Source organism: Chamaea fasciata, unplaced genomic scaffold (assembly GCF_029207755.1).
Source record: "Chamaea fasciata isolate MVZ Bird 193981 ecotype frontalis unplaced genomic scaffold, bChaFas1.0.hap1 SCAF_10, whole genome shotgun sequence".
In the NCBI taxonomy this organism is placed as follows: Eukaryota; Metazoa; Chordata; class Aves; order Passeriformes; family Sylviidae; genus Chamaea; species Chamaea fasciata.
Window position 1 is genome coordinate 11,669,434 of NW_027094095.1, and position 14,963 is coordinate 11,684,396.

General features: G+C 38.8%; 1 protein-coding gene across 1 annotated transcript; it reads left to right on the forward strand.

Annotated features, from left to right (window-relative positions):
* Nucleotides 1-545: 545 nt before the first annotated feature.
* FNDC7 (fibronectin type III domain containing 7) lies at nucleotides 546-14,488 on the forward strand. The gene is made up of 13 exons (XM_066192316.1): nucleotides 546-608; nucleotides 1,042-1,060; nucleotides 2,734-2,988; nucleotides 3,636-3,896; nucleotides 4,389-4,646; nucleotides 5,909-6,163; nucleotides 6,854-7,111; nucleotides 7,562-7,816; nucleotides 8,712-8,966; nucleotides 9,517-9,789; nucleotides 10,363-10,392; nucleotides 10,935-10,997; nucleotides 14,416-14,488. The coding sequence occupies exons 1-12, from the start codon at nucleotides 546-548 to the stop codon at nucleotides 10,970-10,972; spliced, it is 2,220 nt and encodes a 739-aa protein (XP_066048413.1). The 3' UTR covers nucleotides 10,973-10,997; nucleotides 14,416-14,488.
* Nucleotides 14,489-14,963: the final 475 nt, after the last annotated feature.

The window sequence follows — 14,963 nt, forward strand, 5'->3', positions numbered from 1 at the left end:
GGCTGTTGACGCCTATAATCGTGTCAGAAGTTACAGTCTGAAGACACAAAGTCGTGCTCTCAAAGGGGAACCAGCAGCTGGAACAAATACGAAGGAATGCGAGGAAAATTCCTCTTTCCCCCACGCCAGGATGAGGAATAGTTAGTTCCCAGTCTGTATGGCGGTGTGCCATTCAAAGGGAAGTACGATGGAGGGCATCATTCCCGACAGAGAAGGTCCTCGTGAGTGGGCAAAAAACGCGATAGACAATGAGCCGAAGAGCAAATTTCATTTAGCTTAATTATTTCATGAGTCTTGTATAAACCAAGCAGAATCTGCACCCTGTAGCAGAAGGGAAGAGCCACCAGCCATGCAGCCAGAAGCCGAGTGCCGTGGTGGCCCGGTGTCACCAGGGTTTGGTGGCCGCTGTCCGGCTGTGGTCCAGCAGGGAGGAGCGGCCAGCCCAGCGCGACCTCCTCTCCCCGGGAGTGCGCCTGCAGTGCCGGCCCCGCTGGGCATCGGCCTCAGCTCGCCCCCGTGTGAGGCTGCAACGAAGTTCTGACAGGATGTGCAGCGCGAACAGTAAATCATTGGCCTTTACTGGAGTGCTTCTCAGCTGCCTGGGAATGGTGAGTGCGAGTTGCTTGCTGTAAAGCTGCTTTTAGCGATGATACTGTATTCTTCGGAAAAGTAAACTAAATGTTAGAGTGGAGCACTATCAGACATCCGCTTCCACATTTGGCATTTCGTTAATATCACAGCGTTGCGCTGTTTACATATGACTGAAAAATACTTTCGAAGTGTGTCAACAAATGCAAACGGGATTAATGGGCAGGTTCAGAGGGGAAAATGCAGAAGCAGTACAATCTGCATACCTGTACCAAATCTCACTGGTTGTGTATTCTTCCCATGCTTAAAGAATCTGAGCAAATACATCATATCAGTAAAATATGTTAATGAACATAGTGGTTTTAGGTTGTTGATGCTAACATTCTTAGATTGTTAATTTTCAAAATAAAATGTCACATTGTATTTCTAATTTTGTTACGTCTTCCTTTTCAGATATTTTCAGCAAACACAGGTAACTATTCAAAATAGCATTTTGGTTTTGCCTGCCTATTTTTGAATGTGTCTGAAGAGAACACCCGCTTGTGATTTTTAATAAAATGTTCTGTAAGTTCTTGCAGCTTTTTAAACAAAAATTGTTCTCGTGTTTGATTCAGGCTTAAAAAATTACATTGATGTGTTTATAAACTTTAAATCTCTTTTTTTTAGGAGTCAAAATTCTGTTGGACACTCACGCAAATATTCAGACTTGTGCCTTGATACTAGTGTGAACCAGGGAGAACACTCAGATGAACTAATTCTGCTTTTCATTACATAGCTGTGGTACAAATGGGATTCACACTGTCCCATATTTGCAACCAATTAGTTGTTGTGTATTTTAATAATTAACAAAACAAACAAAAGAAAACTCCTTCAGGCTCCCTCAAAAAACAATAACAACAAAAACACCACCAAAATAAAAACCACACCAGAAGAACAATCTCCTATGCACAAATATCCCCAATGTTTTGGAATTTAATACACAGCTACTCAACTAAGCATTGTCATCTGCTCTTAGTCCCAAGCACTTTCTTATCAGTTACAGTCAGACACCCTCTTTTGCTCCATTTGTAAAAATGGTCCCAGATATTCTGTCTGACCATGCCTCTGGAACATTTGCAGATGAGTCTTTCACAATCATGGAGCAAAATACTGCATTATATATATTTTTTAGTTGGTTTTAAAATATTGTCTTTGGTAACAATTCATAAAAATTTCTGTGCAAGAAATCCTTACCCAGGTCTAAGTGTTGCCTAACAGTCAAGTAGAGAATATATAGCACATGGATGTTAGCACTTAGCTGAGCAGTGTGTATTGTGCTTGCTCAGGTCTCCCAAATCCCACATGAGCTGCCTTGCTATGAATGGGTTTACCTCAAGGTACCTACTTCATCCCAAATACTTCTATGTTCCTTTTCCTAATTTAATGTGTGATGTACCTTCATTTTATCTTTTTTCTCTTCTAGTGAGTGCTTTGCAGCCTTGCAATATGTGTAATTGCTTTATAAATGCTGATTTTAGTATGGAAATTCTGATTTCTGAACATAAATTACTCATGGTTAAGAAATACACTGTGTAGTTAGTTTTGTGTCTGCAGTACTCAAGAGCTCTTTCTGAATGGCAAAGCATAACACCAAAGCATTGTTGCAATATTTGATTGGTCATGTTATTGAAGTGTATCTGCTCTGAGCAAGGGGTTAGGTGAGTTCCCCTGATCCCTTCCAGACTAGATTATTGTGTGTTGCTTTGAAATAGAAATGCCTATGGTTCAGCATCCTATTTCAGACTGCTTTGTGTAAACTTGCACTTCTTCTTTGTATATATTGCTTTGTATATTGCTTTAGTTGGTAATACAGTTGATTTGTTTTAAAGGAGAACCTCTCAGTGCAACCTAGGTTAAATAATGGTCTTACAACAGTGATTTCAGAATACTAGAGTATTTTTATGGAAAGATGAAATTTGGTCTAGAATATTGCAAGACTGTATTTTGTTAGCGTTCACTGAAAGTCCATTTAACTTAAATTTTAATCATTCATAGAAAGTGTAGACTGTTTGTGCTACATGTTGTCATTTTGAAATGTTCAGAGCACACAGTGTTTCACAGGACTGTTTTCCAGCTTCAGTATCTCTATCATTATTTCCATTTTAGCTCCAGATATACCTGTTATTGACCAAGCTTATTCAAAACTTAGCAACAGTATCACAGTGGAATGGAGAGCAGTACCTGGGGCTACTAATTACATGCTGACTGCACAAGATGGAGATTCCTTCGTTGAAACTATAGTAAAAAACTCTCCAGGCACAGTGACGGGACTGAAGCCTGCCACCTTGTACCGAATCACTGTCAGATCTATGAATTCAGGAGGAAAAAGCCAGCCTTCACCTTTCAGAAAAGTGAAAACAGGTGGACTTTCAAAATCGTATTTTAAAGTCTGTAATGTTATTATAACATAAAGCATTCATGCATGTACCTGTCCTACATTATTATAATCTTTATTTTAAATTGTACTGATCACATTCTCCTTTTAGTTTTTGAGGACTAGAATTCAGCCATCTGACTTAATGACCAGGACAAAAGTCTGAATTAATGGTTTACTTTATGATGGTACAGTAAGTTAAAAGTTCAGTTGGGCGTTTCACTAGAATTTGTATGAATATATGTATTTTACTTTATCAAAAGGCATAACTTGAAGGAATGGAAGACGTGAAGAAACAACCAAAAGTATAAAATAGTAAGACAATGTGAAACTTGGAGGACAGGAAATGCAGTATCTTCTTGGTGATTTTCATTCTTCAACACATGCAGCCCTTCACACTTCCTGTACAACTTTTGTTCATTTCACAAAATGTGCAATACTATAATTGATGCACCAAATCACTTTCCAATTCTATTCTGTTGATCTTGCATTAATTGATTTTTTCTCATTCTGTTGTGACTGAATTTGTCTCTCAGGAGTAGTGACTGTTTTTTCTGTATACTCATTTCAAGCTTGGCCTTTTCAAACTGTACTTCTGAAAAACCAAAAGCATAATTTTGTTGTTTCTCACCAGTCCTGGCTGCTCCGATGCTATCTGTTCGTTCTCTGAGCTGTGACTCCATCGCAGTGAGCTGGAAAGCTGTGCATATGGCAGCTGGATTCTCTGTGTCACTCATGAGATCAGATGGTTTGGGCAGAATGCTGAAGCAGAACACCACCAATACCTCCTTGATATTTACCAATCTAGATCCAGGAGCTCTCTATACTATCAAGGCTTATGCCTGGAATGCCAATGGGATGCCTGGAGATGATTTCACATATAACCAAAGAACAAGTAAGAAATTTTCTTTTCTGAAACCAAGTCAGCATTCCAGAAACAACATAGCAACAATATACCAGAAAGTATTTAGGTGTATGTGTGATTGTATTATGTTTTTCAAGGACACATTGAGTAGATTTTCAGATCATATTTTTGCCCCATCTCAAAGTTTATGAAAGCTCAGATGACATGGCTATGTTTAGTGAACATCACTGAGGCAAAGATACCATTTACTGTCACTGAAGTTGTACTTAGGACAGGTCTGGAAAAGGGTTACGCAAGCTCAGACTGATTTTGAGGATTTTTCTAATTGTGAGAAGCAAATATATTAGCAGGGAGTTTCAGCAGTGGTCAACTAGAACTATTTCTTTTCTAAAATGTCATTTTAACATGAATGAGGGTAAGGTTTGCACCCAAAAAATGGATTTAGTTTGCAAGTTGTGAAAGATCATGTCTGTAGGCCATAATCTAAGTTATATTTATGTGTTCCAAATTGATGTACCATAGGTCCTAATGCACCAGTGGATGTTAAAGTAGCTTTCAATAGTGGTGCTTTAAGAGCTGTTGTCTCTTGGATGCCTACAGAAGGAGCTCTAACTTACAGTGTCACAGTCTCCAGTGGACTCCTGAAGCTGAGGTGTAACACATCTTCTGCCTCCTGCACAGTGCCATCCCTCCAGTGCGGCTCTGAATATTATGTGTCTGTCACAGCACACAATGATGCTGGATCCAGTGAACCTACTGATGCAGTAAGCTTAAAAACTAGTATGTGTCACTGATTCTTATGTAGCTTATGGCATTTTAACATCTACTTCTCTTATTTCAAATGAAAATGGGTCCATTGCAGTTCACAGGAGATTCTCAAATAGTTCTGCTTTTGACCTTTGTTCATGAATTGTGCCACATACTTTTCTACTGCAGGGGTAAGAGCCTAAACATTCTTCATATTTCTGTGGCAAAAACTCGCAGTGGTGGAACAAATTTGTGAGGAAATGGCATTAAGGACTGCCTCTGAGCATAGAACTCTTCTGGGCCATGTCAAGCTGTTAGTGAGAAAGGGAGTCAACATAAGCACATTCAGCCAAAGTAACACCACTAGACTAAATCAAGAAACCATCAGCCATATTCAGGACAAGAGCTTGCTCAGTTCAGCTACAGCACCACTGCCATGTCAGAGATTGCTGTTTCCTGACCTGTTAGATGAACTGCCCATGTAAACAAAATCTAAGCAATTTCTTTTTATTATATGCTACTTGAAATACACAACATTATTTACTTAGTTATTTGATGTAACCTGCCTCATTTTGACTTTTGATAGGAGTTAGGAGATCAATCATGTGAGCAACTTTGTGGTACATCCAACAGGATGAGAGAGCCTTATGCAAGAGACAACTATTAAGCTGTAATCTCAGCCAACACTGCTTCAGCTAGATCATGTATATTCAAATAGCAAGCTGCACTTTACTGAAGTAGAAAGAAAGTAAATGTTATTTAAACAAAAGCCATGGAGTTTGCAGCTTAATGTGGCATTTTGGAATGCCAACAGAAAGGAAACTTAAACAAAGGATAGTTCTACTCAGATACAGCCAGTAAACTTTACACAAAAATATAAAGGGTTTTCACATATAGAGGCTTTTGGATGCCAAATGCTATTTATGCTAGTATTCCAATTATCATCCAAACCTACTATTTGTGAACACACACTGTGCCAGTTCCTTTTGAAATATTGCCTGCTGTCACTGGTTTTGTTCAGAGGGCTACTTAAGCAGATGTTTCTGTGAAACATGATGGTAGCATCTATTTTGTTCTGTAAAAATCATACCCACTTGTCATGTAAATATAAGCAGCAACCTCTGTAAAGGCAGCTAAGTTACTGTTTTCTTCATCAAGATAGAGCAACTATTCAAGCTGAGTAGAATAATTCTATATATCCCTGATTTTCTTTTATTCCCCAAGAATGTAACTTCAAGAAAGAAAAAAACTCAATTGTATTGAGTTTTCTTTTTTCTTTTTTCCCCCCCCCCCAGTTCCTTGTGCACCAGTGAATATATCCATCGAGGAGGATGAACCTGGTCACTTGTTGGTGTCATGGTCTAACGTCACTTTGGGTCATTATTACGTGGTTTTTGTGAAGAGTGATGATGGCTTGGAAGTGCACTGCAACACATCATCTACTCAATGCCATTTCCAGTCAGACTGTGGTTTCACTTACTTCATTAGTGTCTTTGCATATAACAAGGCAGGGCAGAGTCCTTTAGGTGATGTATTCAATTACACTACTGGTAAGTAGCCATCTATTCCTGCAAATTCATTTGGATCCTTTATCTGTATTTATGGTAGAGCTGTTTGGACATTTTTATGGGAAGATAATGACTTAAACTTCTATTTTTATTCAGGTTTTGGGTATAACATACAAAGGCTGGCAGAGAAAAAGAAACAGTTCACATTGCAATTAAACTTGATTTGCATAGTCAACTGCAACGACATGCATACAAACTTGAAAACAGTTTAACAATTCACAGTCATCAGGCAAGGACATATGAATAACACAGAGACCTGGCATAACATTTGAACTCTAGTCCTGTCTGGTTTTTTTTCTTTAGCTTTACCTCAGGAGGAGTGTACCAAAGTCCTCAACTTCTTCATAGGGAGTTTTCATACTTGGAAAATGAAAAAAGTAGTAAGTTCAATGGGAAATTGAGAACATTGTTACTTAACCTCTAGACCTTTAAAATTTGAAACCAAGGATATACATAATTCCTGTGTCTGACCTAAACACTAGTATGTCCTCTTATTGATTTGGAAGGAATGGTACTGAATTAAGAAGTAAATCTGTGATTCATTGGACTGTTTGCACAGTATTGGTCACCTTTGGAGAGGACATGAAGGACATAGATAAATTAAACAGGGCTCTTATTTGCACCAGTTTTCCACTCCATTTGGGTTTCCCTGTCTGCCTTTTCTGTTGGCAGCTCCTTGTTGCCCCAGTGGCTTCAGGGCCGTGTTCACGTCAAGCGACACGGTGCGGGTCACCTGGGCTCCTGTGCGAGGCGCTGACCTGTACGAGACGCGAGCAGCGGGCGGCAGCGGCGTGGTGCTGTGCCGGGACACGGCCACGGCGTGCACGCTGTCGGCTCTGCAGTGCAGCACCGCCTACAACATCACCGTGTCCTCCTTCAGCGAGGCCCGCGGCACCAACACCTCGTGTGTGCCTCAGTACGTGGCAACAGGTAGTGTGATCACTCATCTGCCTTTCGCTGAAGAAATCATTATTGTACACCACAGTGATTCGTGATGAAAAACATTACTGGAGTGCTAAGTTACTGTTGAACTGTTTCACTAAGTTTACTGATTAACATTTTTAGAAAACCCAAAATACCAGCAACTCCAACACTGAAAGTCCTTAAGAATACACTACAAGAAGGGAACTTATATCAAATTTGTATTGAAAGCTTCTGATAGCTCCAATATTTTGAAAATTAGAATTACAATTTATACACAAAATCCTTACATTGTCTGTTCTGTCACAATGTCTAATTTCTCACCAGGAGTAAAGCATATAAAGATCAATATTGTTCCAAAGTAATTTGTCAGTTCTAACTAGAATTTAATAGTCACATCTAACTTATATAGTATGCATAAACAATCTGTTTAAATACTATTAATATGAAATATTTCAGCTCCCTGCAGTCCTGAAATTAAAAATATCTCAAAGGAGGGTCTATCTGTAATTAGTGTGCAGTGGCAACCTAACAATGAAGAAGCTACATATGTTGTCACTGCCAGAGGAGAGGCTGGACTTTGGCATTGCACAAGCACCACGAATTCCTGTACCCTAATGGATCTTCCCTGTGGATCTGCTTTCTCTGTAAGTGCTATAGCAAGATCACCAGCAGGACAGAGCTTCCCAAGCTACAGTATCCCTTTAGAGACAGGTATGGGGAATTGTACATAGTTACATACTTAATAGCATAATATTAAAATAGTTCTATGACTCTATGGTTTTGGCTATTTTTTATTTACAGTATGTGCACACTGTACTATGTATTGCTGGATGTCCTTTTCTGTAAACCTGTCTGTGTGTGTGACATGCAAGGGTCATTTGGCAGTTGCCTCAGACTGAGAAGCCTTAATGCAACCAATTATCTTCTGGCACAGCTAACTAAAATGTACTAATATAAGCCACTAATGTAGAGCATAACTTCCTTGTCAGCATTTTGATATTTAATATTACCAGGAGAGGCAATGAGGTAATGTCCATGTCAACAAATAAGCAGTGTAAAGAACAGATTAAAGCACATCCTACCCACTATTCCTGCTATTAATTTGCTAACAGGTTTTGTCCTCTACCACCTCTCCAGACAATCCCCAGGCCCAGTACAGAGATTAATATACACCAGGATCTATTTTTAACAGGCAGTTAGGCTGCAGTCATTTTACATTGTAGAGGAAGAGACTTTAAACAGAGACAGAGCTGGACTGAGATACATGATTTGAGGGGTAGAGACAGACCCTGCTTAATTGAACTACTGATGTACTCTGATATTCTGATGAAAAATCTTTGTAATTTTTAGAATCTTGGGGAACAGTCATTTTATAATAATTCCAGAGTTCTAAACCACAGTTAAAAGACAAATTGGTCTTATACTGACATTCTGTTCATTCGAGGCTTGCCAGCAGAGTCAACTATTTTTTAGCACGCCTGAAGAGTATGCACTTCTTCATTCCTTTATTCTTGATCATGCACTATTCTACCTGCAACCCTCCAAATACCTCCCATTTTCCAGGTTCAACACAGAATTCACTTCTCTGGTTTTTGTTCTCTTTCAGCTCCTTGTTGCCCCAATGACCTGACACTAACTCAAGTGACACAGTCGGTAACCAATATCAGCTGGTCTGTTGGGAGGGGTGCACAGACATATGTAACAACACTGGAGTCTCCCAAAGGACAAGCAAAGTGTCACACACTTCAGACCTACTGTCTCCTGGGCTGTATCACATGTGGCACCAACTATACAGTGTCTCTGAGAGCCATCAGTGAGACGGGTTTGACATCCAGCTGCACCTATCGGGGATATTCTTCCAGTACGTAAAGTGTGAATGCAATTGGGAAGGAAAACACTCAATATACGATGTACCTGGTGTGGTGATCCTCTCATAAAAGTAGCACAGCTGAAATTCAACACACAGCTAATACACCTGCAGTTCCCTCTTTAAATAAATGCACCTCGGATTATTTTCATATAATCAAGACCTGTTCTTATGACAGCCATCAGTTGGCCATATAACAAAGTTCTAATAATACTGCTCCAGAAACAGTTTTTAATTTAAAGTATGCTATGGCATAATTAGATTTTAAAGACCTCAAAAGGATTCTGGGTGTTCTAAGGTAGGTCTTACATCAGGTGAGAGCAACAATATTCCAACATGTAAAACAATGACTGAATTCCAGCTCCGTAAAATGACTCTCATAAAACTGTTCTCTCCTACTTCAGTTTAAGAATTGTTTTGGTTTTGTGAAATAATTTTCTCCTTGAAATGCTGGTAATCATAGTAATCTGGTTTAAACTGCACTCTAGAAATTTTTAATACATTCTGAGTTCACAAAATGTGCTCATAAAGGTGTCTTTCTTAGGTGCTTGCTGCCCTTCCGGGGTGAAGCTCTACAGACTCAGCAACAATGGCATCAGGGTGTTCTGGCGAACTTCTGATGAAACAATCAACTATAAAGCTGATTTACATGGCTCAAAGGGCAATTTCAGCTGTACCCCCAGCTCGGGTCTGAGTCACTGTGATATCACCAAGATACCTTGTGGAGATGTCTACACTGTGGTAGTGGCTCCAGCGACTGACAAGGGGCCAAAGCTCACTTTATTTTCTTCATTTTGTCCTAAGAAAATATATTCAGGTAGAATTTAAATTTCTTTGATTTTTTTTTTTTTGTCCATGCATGCTAGATGGCTAAAATATAATCCAAAGTTATGCAGGTGAAGGTGGCATGGAATAGAAGTTTTCTGCTCTAGTGTTGACTGCAGAGTAAACTTTATGAGCGCAGTCTTGCAGTATCTGTGATGGGCACTTCACAGCAGCATTTTGAGTGTGGGCACACTTATCTACACAGGTGCCTCTTAACAGGATCACCCATATCCTGGTGAATACAGGAAAGTTAACATTCATTTGGGAGGTTAGGAATGGTTAGAATATAGAAGCAAATAAATGAGCTTTTTTAATGTATTTTTAAAATAAACAATTCAGTAACTGCAATTAATCACTCCTAAACACATTTTTTAAGTAAAAATTTTTTAAAGGGGAAGAAATTACTTTGCCTTTCCCAAGGCATGGATTTAATCCATTATGAAACTACTGCTATCTGATGGGATTGCATAGTAGTATAGATGGACTACATAGTGCAGATTACAAGTATTTTCCAGTTTACAAGAGCTGAGACCTAACATATGTACCACTGTTTATGTAATTTCAGTCACCTGTTCTGGAAGCTCTGTTGGAATGGGTAAGAGCAGTACGTTCATTAAAAATTAATGAAGTTTATAGAATATTTTTGCATGATCTTCAAATAAGATGCATATAGCATATAGAATTGATAGCCAAGGCTTCTGGTAGTGTTATGCAGGTTTATCTCATCCCCTCCCCCATCTTATCCTGTATAATTTTAAAAAAAAACAAAGCAAAAAACAAAAAAAAACCCCTAAAACAAACAAACAAACTTATATTGTGGCCTGCATACTATCATGCATGGTCACAACACTTCCTACTCATTTGATAGCACATAATAAAAGGCAGGTTTATCTTTTATAGCCTTCCCACACCCCATTACAAATGAAGCGAGGTGGCACTTCTGCTATTTTCAAAGAGGTAAAAATAAACGTGGCTTACCTCAATCCATTCTACCTTCTGGGTGTCAGCACGATGGTGCTTTATTTGCCTACGTGAACTGCTAGAAACAACTACAAAAGCAGCCACAGAAACAAAAATTTCTCAAGACAGTTGCTTTTCCATAACTGAAATTGTCTTAATTTCCAAATTCTTTTCTAGTTATTTACAGAGGAAAGAGCAATGCAAAACACATCTAGATGATATTCTGGTTCAGATAAGGAGGTAAGTTATAAGAATCACAATTCATATTAGAACATATGAATCCATCTTTTACTGCTGATTGAATCTTTGAAATTGGAGGGAAACATTTCATAGTCCTGTGTATCATAAGTGGTTTCTTAAAATCCATGTTTACCTCTGAAATCTCATTTATTTCTACTAGCACTACTGACTTGTCCTCTCCTCCATTTATAACAACCTTTCACTTCATTAAGCCTTCCCTTCACTATGCTATAGTTCCCCAGAAAAGCCCTTAAAAGCCAAACAGATAAAAATATTCTTCAGCACTCATTTACTTTCTCCTGGTGTTCTGGACTATTTTCTGCTCCTGTCTCAGAGGGATGGCAAGAAATCACTGCTGACATTTTCCCCCTAAGGCTGATCTCCTTTTTGCTGCTGTTCACCTACTGCTATCCTGGATATTAATATTGTTCATAACACCATTCCCCCTAAATGTTATTTTCAGTCTTTTTTCCCCTGAAGCTGGCAAGACACATCTGTGCTTAACTGCAACATTCACAGCTGCTTGAGGACTGGGAGCAGGAAAGCTGAACACCTCATTGTATCAGACCTAATGCAGGCAGGACTTTCTCTCAGACTCCACAGTGGTTACTTTTTCAGGCGACTTTGAAAACAAAGTTTAAGGTGAATGGTTCTACAAACACATGTGTAATCTAACAGAGTCTTCAGAAGCTCCTGTGTACAAAGGTATCCAAAGACTACAGGGTTCTTAGCACTATTTTCATCTTACGAAAACAGGCACTATTCATTGTGGAAATTGCCTTTCTTCAGAGAACACATTAGGTGTTAGGTATCTCAGCCAATGCTTCTGATCACTTGGGCAAAATCTCATGGGAATCTCATGCTTCAGTAAATTGCTTGTAGACGACCCAAGAATTATATGCTGCTTTTTGAAATATGATCTGCATTTTGTCATGATCAAACAAGTCTTTCTTTAGGAAACATTATTTAAAACTGTTCTGCATTAGTTAATAAAAAGTTGGTTTTATTTCTCACTTAATTAAAAAAAAAATAAACTGCCTTATTCCTTGAGGGTTCCATTTCAATATTTCTTCTTTGCAGACATCACTGCCAAACACTGTCACCACAGCATAGGTTTTCAGAGATCTAAGGCAATTGGTTTCTTTTAGAACCAAATTCAAGCCCCAAACTACTTCTTTTCACCAAAGCAATTCTGATAATTCCATGCTCTAATAGTAACTCTAATGTACTTTAAGCCATTCTAAACTCTTGGTGTAGGTTTTCTTAATTCTCCCTGGCATACAGACCTTAACACCTCAATTACACACTACAAACAACGTTGTAAAACTATTTTCATCAGCTCCTCTCCCTTTTGTCACTGAGAAGAAGTGCAATTGTATCAGAATGTATTACTTGTATGTCTGTTAGGGGAAAAAAAAGCTAAGCTGAAAATGAGTCATGATTTCAAGAAAAAACCACATTGATTCAGCTCTAAAAAAAGTGGGTAGCAGATGCGTACAATTAGCAAGACAGGGAGGAAAAGCAACACAATGAAACTGAGTCAGATATACACCTCCTACTATGGCAGTGTGTAACCTCAAGGTGTTGTTATTCAGGCATTAGGTATTGTCTAATAACAACTGTCTTATAGTCAACACTGGCGATATGTGAGATGGCACTGGCGTTCACTGAGCTGATTAAAAATTGTGGTCAGGATTGGTTGCAGGTTCTCTCCAGATAGAGGTAAACACACTTTTACGGGTCATGCTGACTTCAGATCACAGGGACAAGGATAATCAGATACTGTGTTTTTATAGATGCTGTTTCTGTAGTATTTACCTGTATGAAGCTCTGGACTTTTGCTCTGAAGAAAAAAACAAAAACAAAAACAAAAACAAAACCCCAAGAAATAAAATACTCAAGCAACCAAACAAACAAAAATCCTACCAAAAAATCCCAAGCAACCCAACCCCTCTTGAAAGAAGACTTGAGAACCAAGAAAATTCCTGTTGAAGGCTTGGAGGAAGGCAGCATATGGAAATGCTAAAATGGATGCTTTCAGAGCCATATCTGTGAAATCACGTGGACTAACAAATTAGGTGATTAAAATCACCTAGGTTATTACACAGCAGATGACCTCATTAATGCTTAATAAAATATTTAAGTTCAATGCATAATAGTAAAGATGTATTAGTTGGAATTACATAAATATGAACACTTGCAAAAAATTTTTAAATATTATTTAAAATAGACTTTGTTTTTAATTGCATCTGGCACAGAATAGTTCAAAACTTAGGTTTTCAATCCACTGAAGGAACTGGCAAAAATCTACCATTCAGCTGATTTCAGACACGACCCAAATTTACTGAAATTTAGTGTACTACCGCATCTAACTACTGCTGGTGGAGAGTAAAAAAGATACAATGACAACCTCATTGCAAAAGACCAAGAGTTGCACCTAAATGCTGTTTTACCTTGCTTAATAGCTAGTGGTCATCCATAGCTAAAGCTGCATGCACTTCACAGAGGGAGAAAAGGGCTCAGACATCTAAAGCCAGCAGAATTCATCAAATTCCTTCAGGTTCCCCTGAAGAGGGGAACTTGTATGCTGTAGGAGGCTATTAATATTACTATTCCAGTACTTAGCATTGGAGCCACGTGAAATTTCCAAGACAGATGAGGCTTCACAAGGATAACTGCCCCAGCTAGGCTATTATGGAAATGTGGCATACTATGGAAACTTCGGGTTCATAGTGCTTTGGTCATGGTCATTTACCCTGAGAAATGAAGAGTGAGTGCACAGACTGTGAGAAGCAACAGCTCTGCAACCACAGCTCCTCCAGCTAAAAGTGGCAGAAATTTTCTTCTAACACCCCCAAGACGAATGTCCAGTGCAGCTGTACTGCACTGCACCAACCACACCAGACTGGGCAGCACCGGCATCTCCACTAGCTCGCCCCTGCTCATCAGAGCTGCTTGCACAGCCCTGGAGGTCCTTCGGCTTTTTAAGGGCACATGAAATAAAATGGCATCAGGAAGACAAAAAGGAATTAAGAGACCCTGGCTACAAACTGAAGAGCTGTACGACAGTAAATCCCAAGGATAATTTCAGACAGGTGTCTTGGTTAAAGTAATTTTTTCTTGGTTGGCAGTGAATATTGTGCTGTCCATTACACTGCTAACTCAAGTACATAATATTGATCATATTAAATTCAGAGGTCAGAAAGGATTGCTTATCAAATAGGAAAATAAAACACAGTCCTGAAATTACTGCACTTGTAAAGAGATACTGGGATGGGCCAGTCTTTGCACAAGCTGTATCAAAATGTTCACCATCTTCTTATAGTGAGACTGTTTGTCCACATTCAGGTCAAAGATTGTCTCTCAAATACCTGCATTTCTTCCTGAAAATAAACCATTCTTTCACTGTGTTGCCCAGCTGTCACAGAAGAAGAGGAAGAGCCCTGAAGGAACAACTAGAAATCAGTAATCCATTTTCCCTGACAAAACACTGGTTCTACAGCCTCTCTGCCCAAGAACATATTTGTTTCAGAAACTGAAGGTTAAAAACAAGGCCAAAAGAAGCCCTCTAGACACAAACAAGATAAATTAAAGTTGTCCTCACTGCTTGGACAGAATCCATGCAATCCCTTGGCAGACTGCAGAGACAGTTCTAATAATCTACTAGACAGGATATTTCTTTTCTTCTCCAATCTTAAATGAAAGTTCAGTATTTTAGTTTTGCGCTGCAAGGGAATGAATTTGTTGAAGCTTAAGTTTTGTTTCAAGCTCAGATTTAAAATCAGGTGACAACAAATATAAATGTAACAGACAACCTTAACAACATCAGTAGTAAAAAATGTTGATTACGAAGGATCATGGTGATAAAGGAAAGACTACTAAAGTTCAAAAAACAGAAAGAGCAGGGAGGAAGAAAGTTTGCTTCTTGGAATACTATGGAATTAAGCATACTGTCAGAAGTCAAAG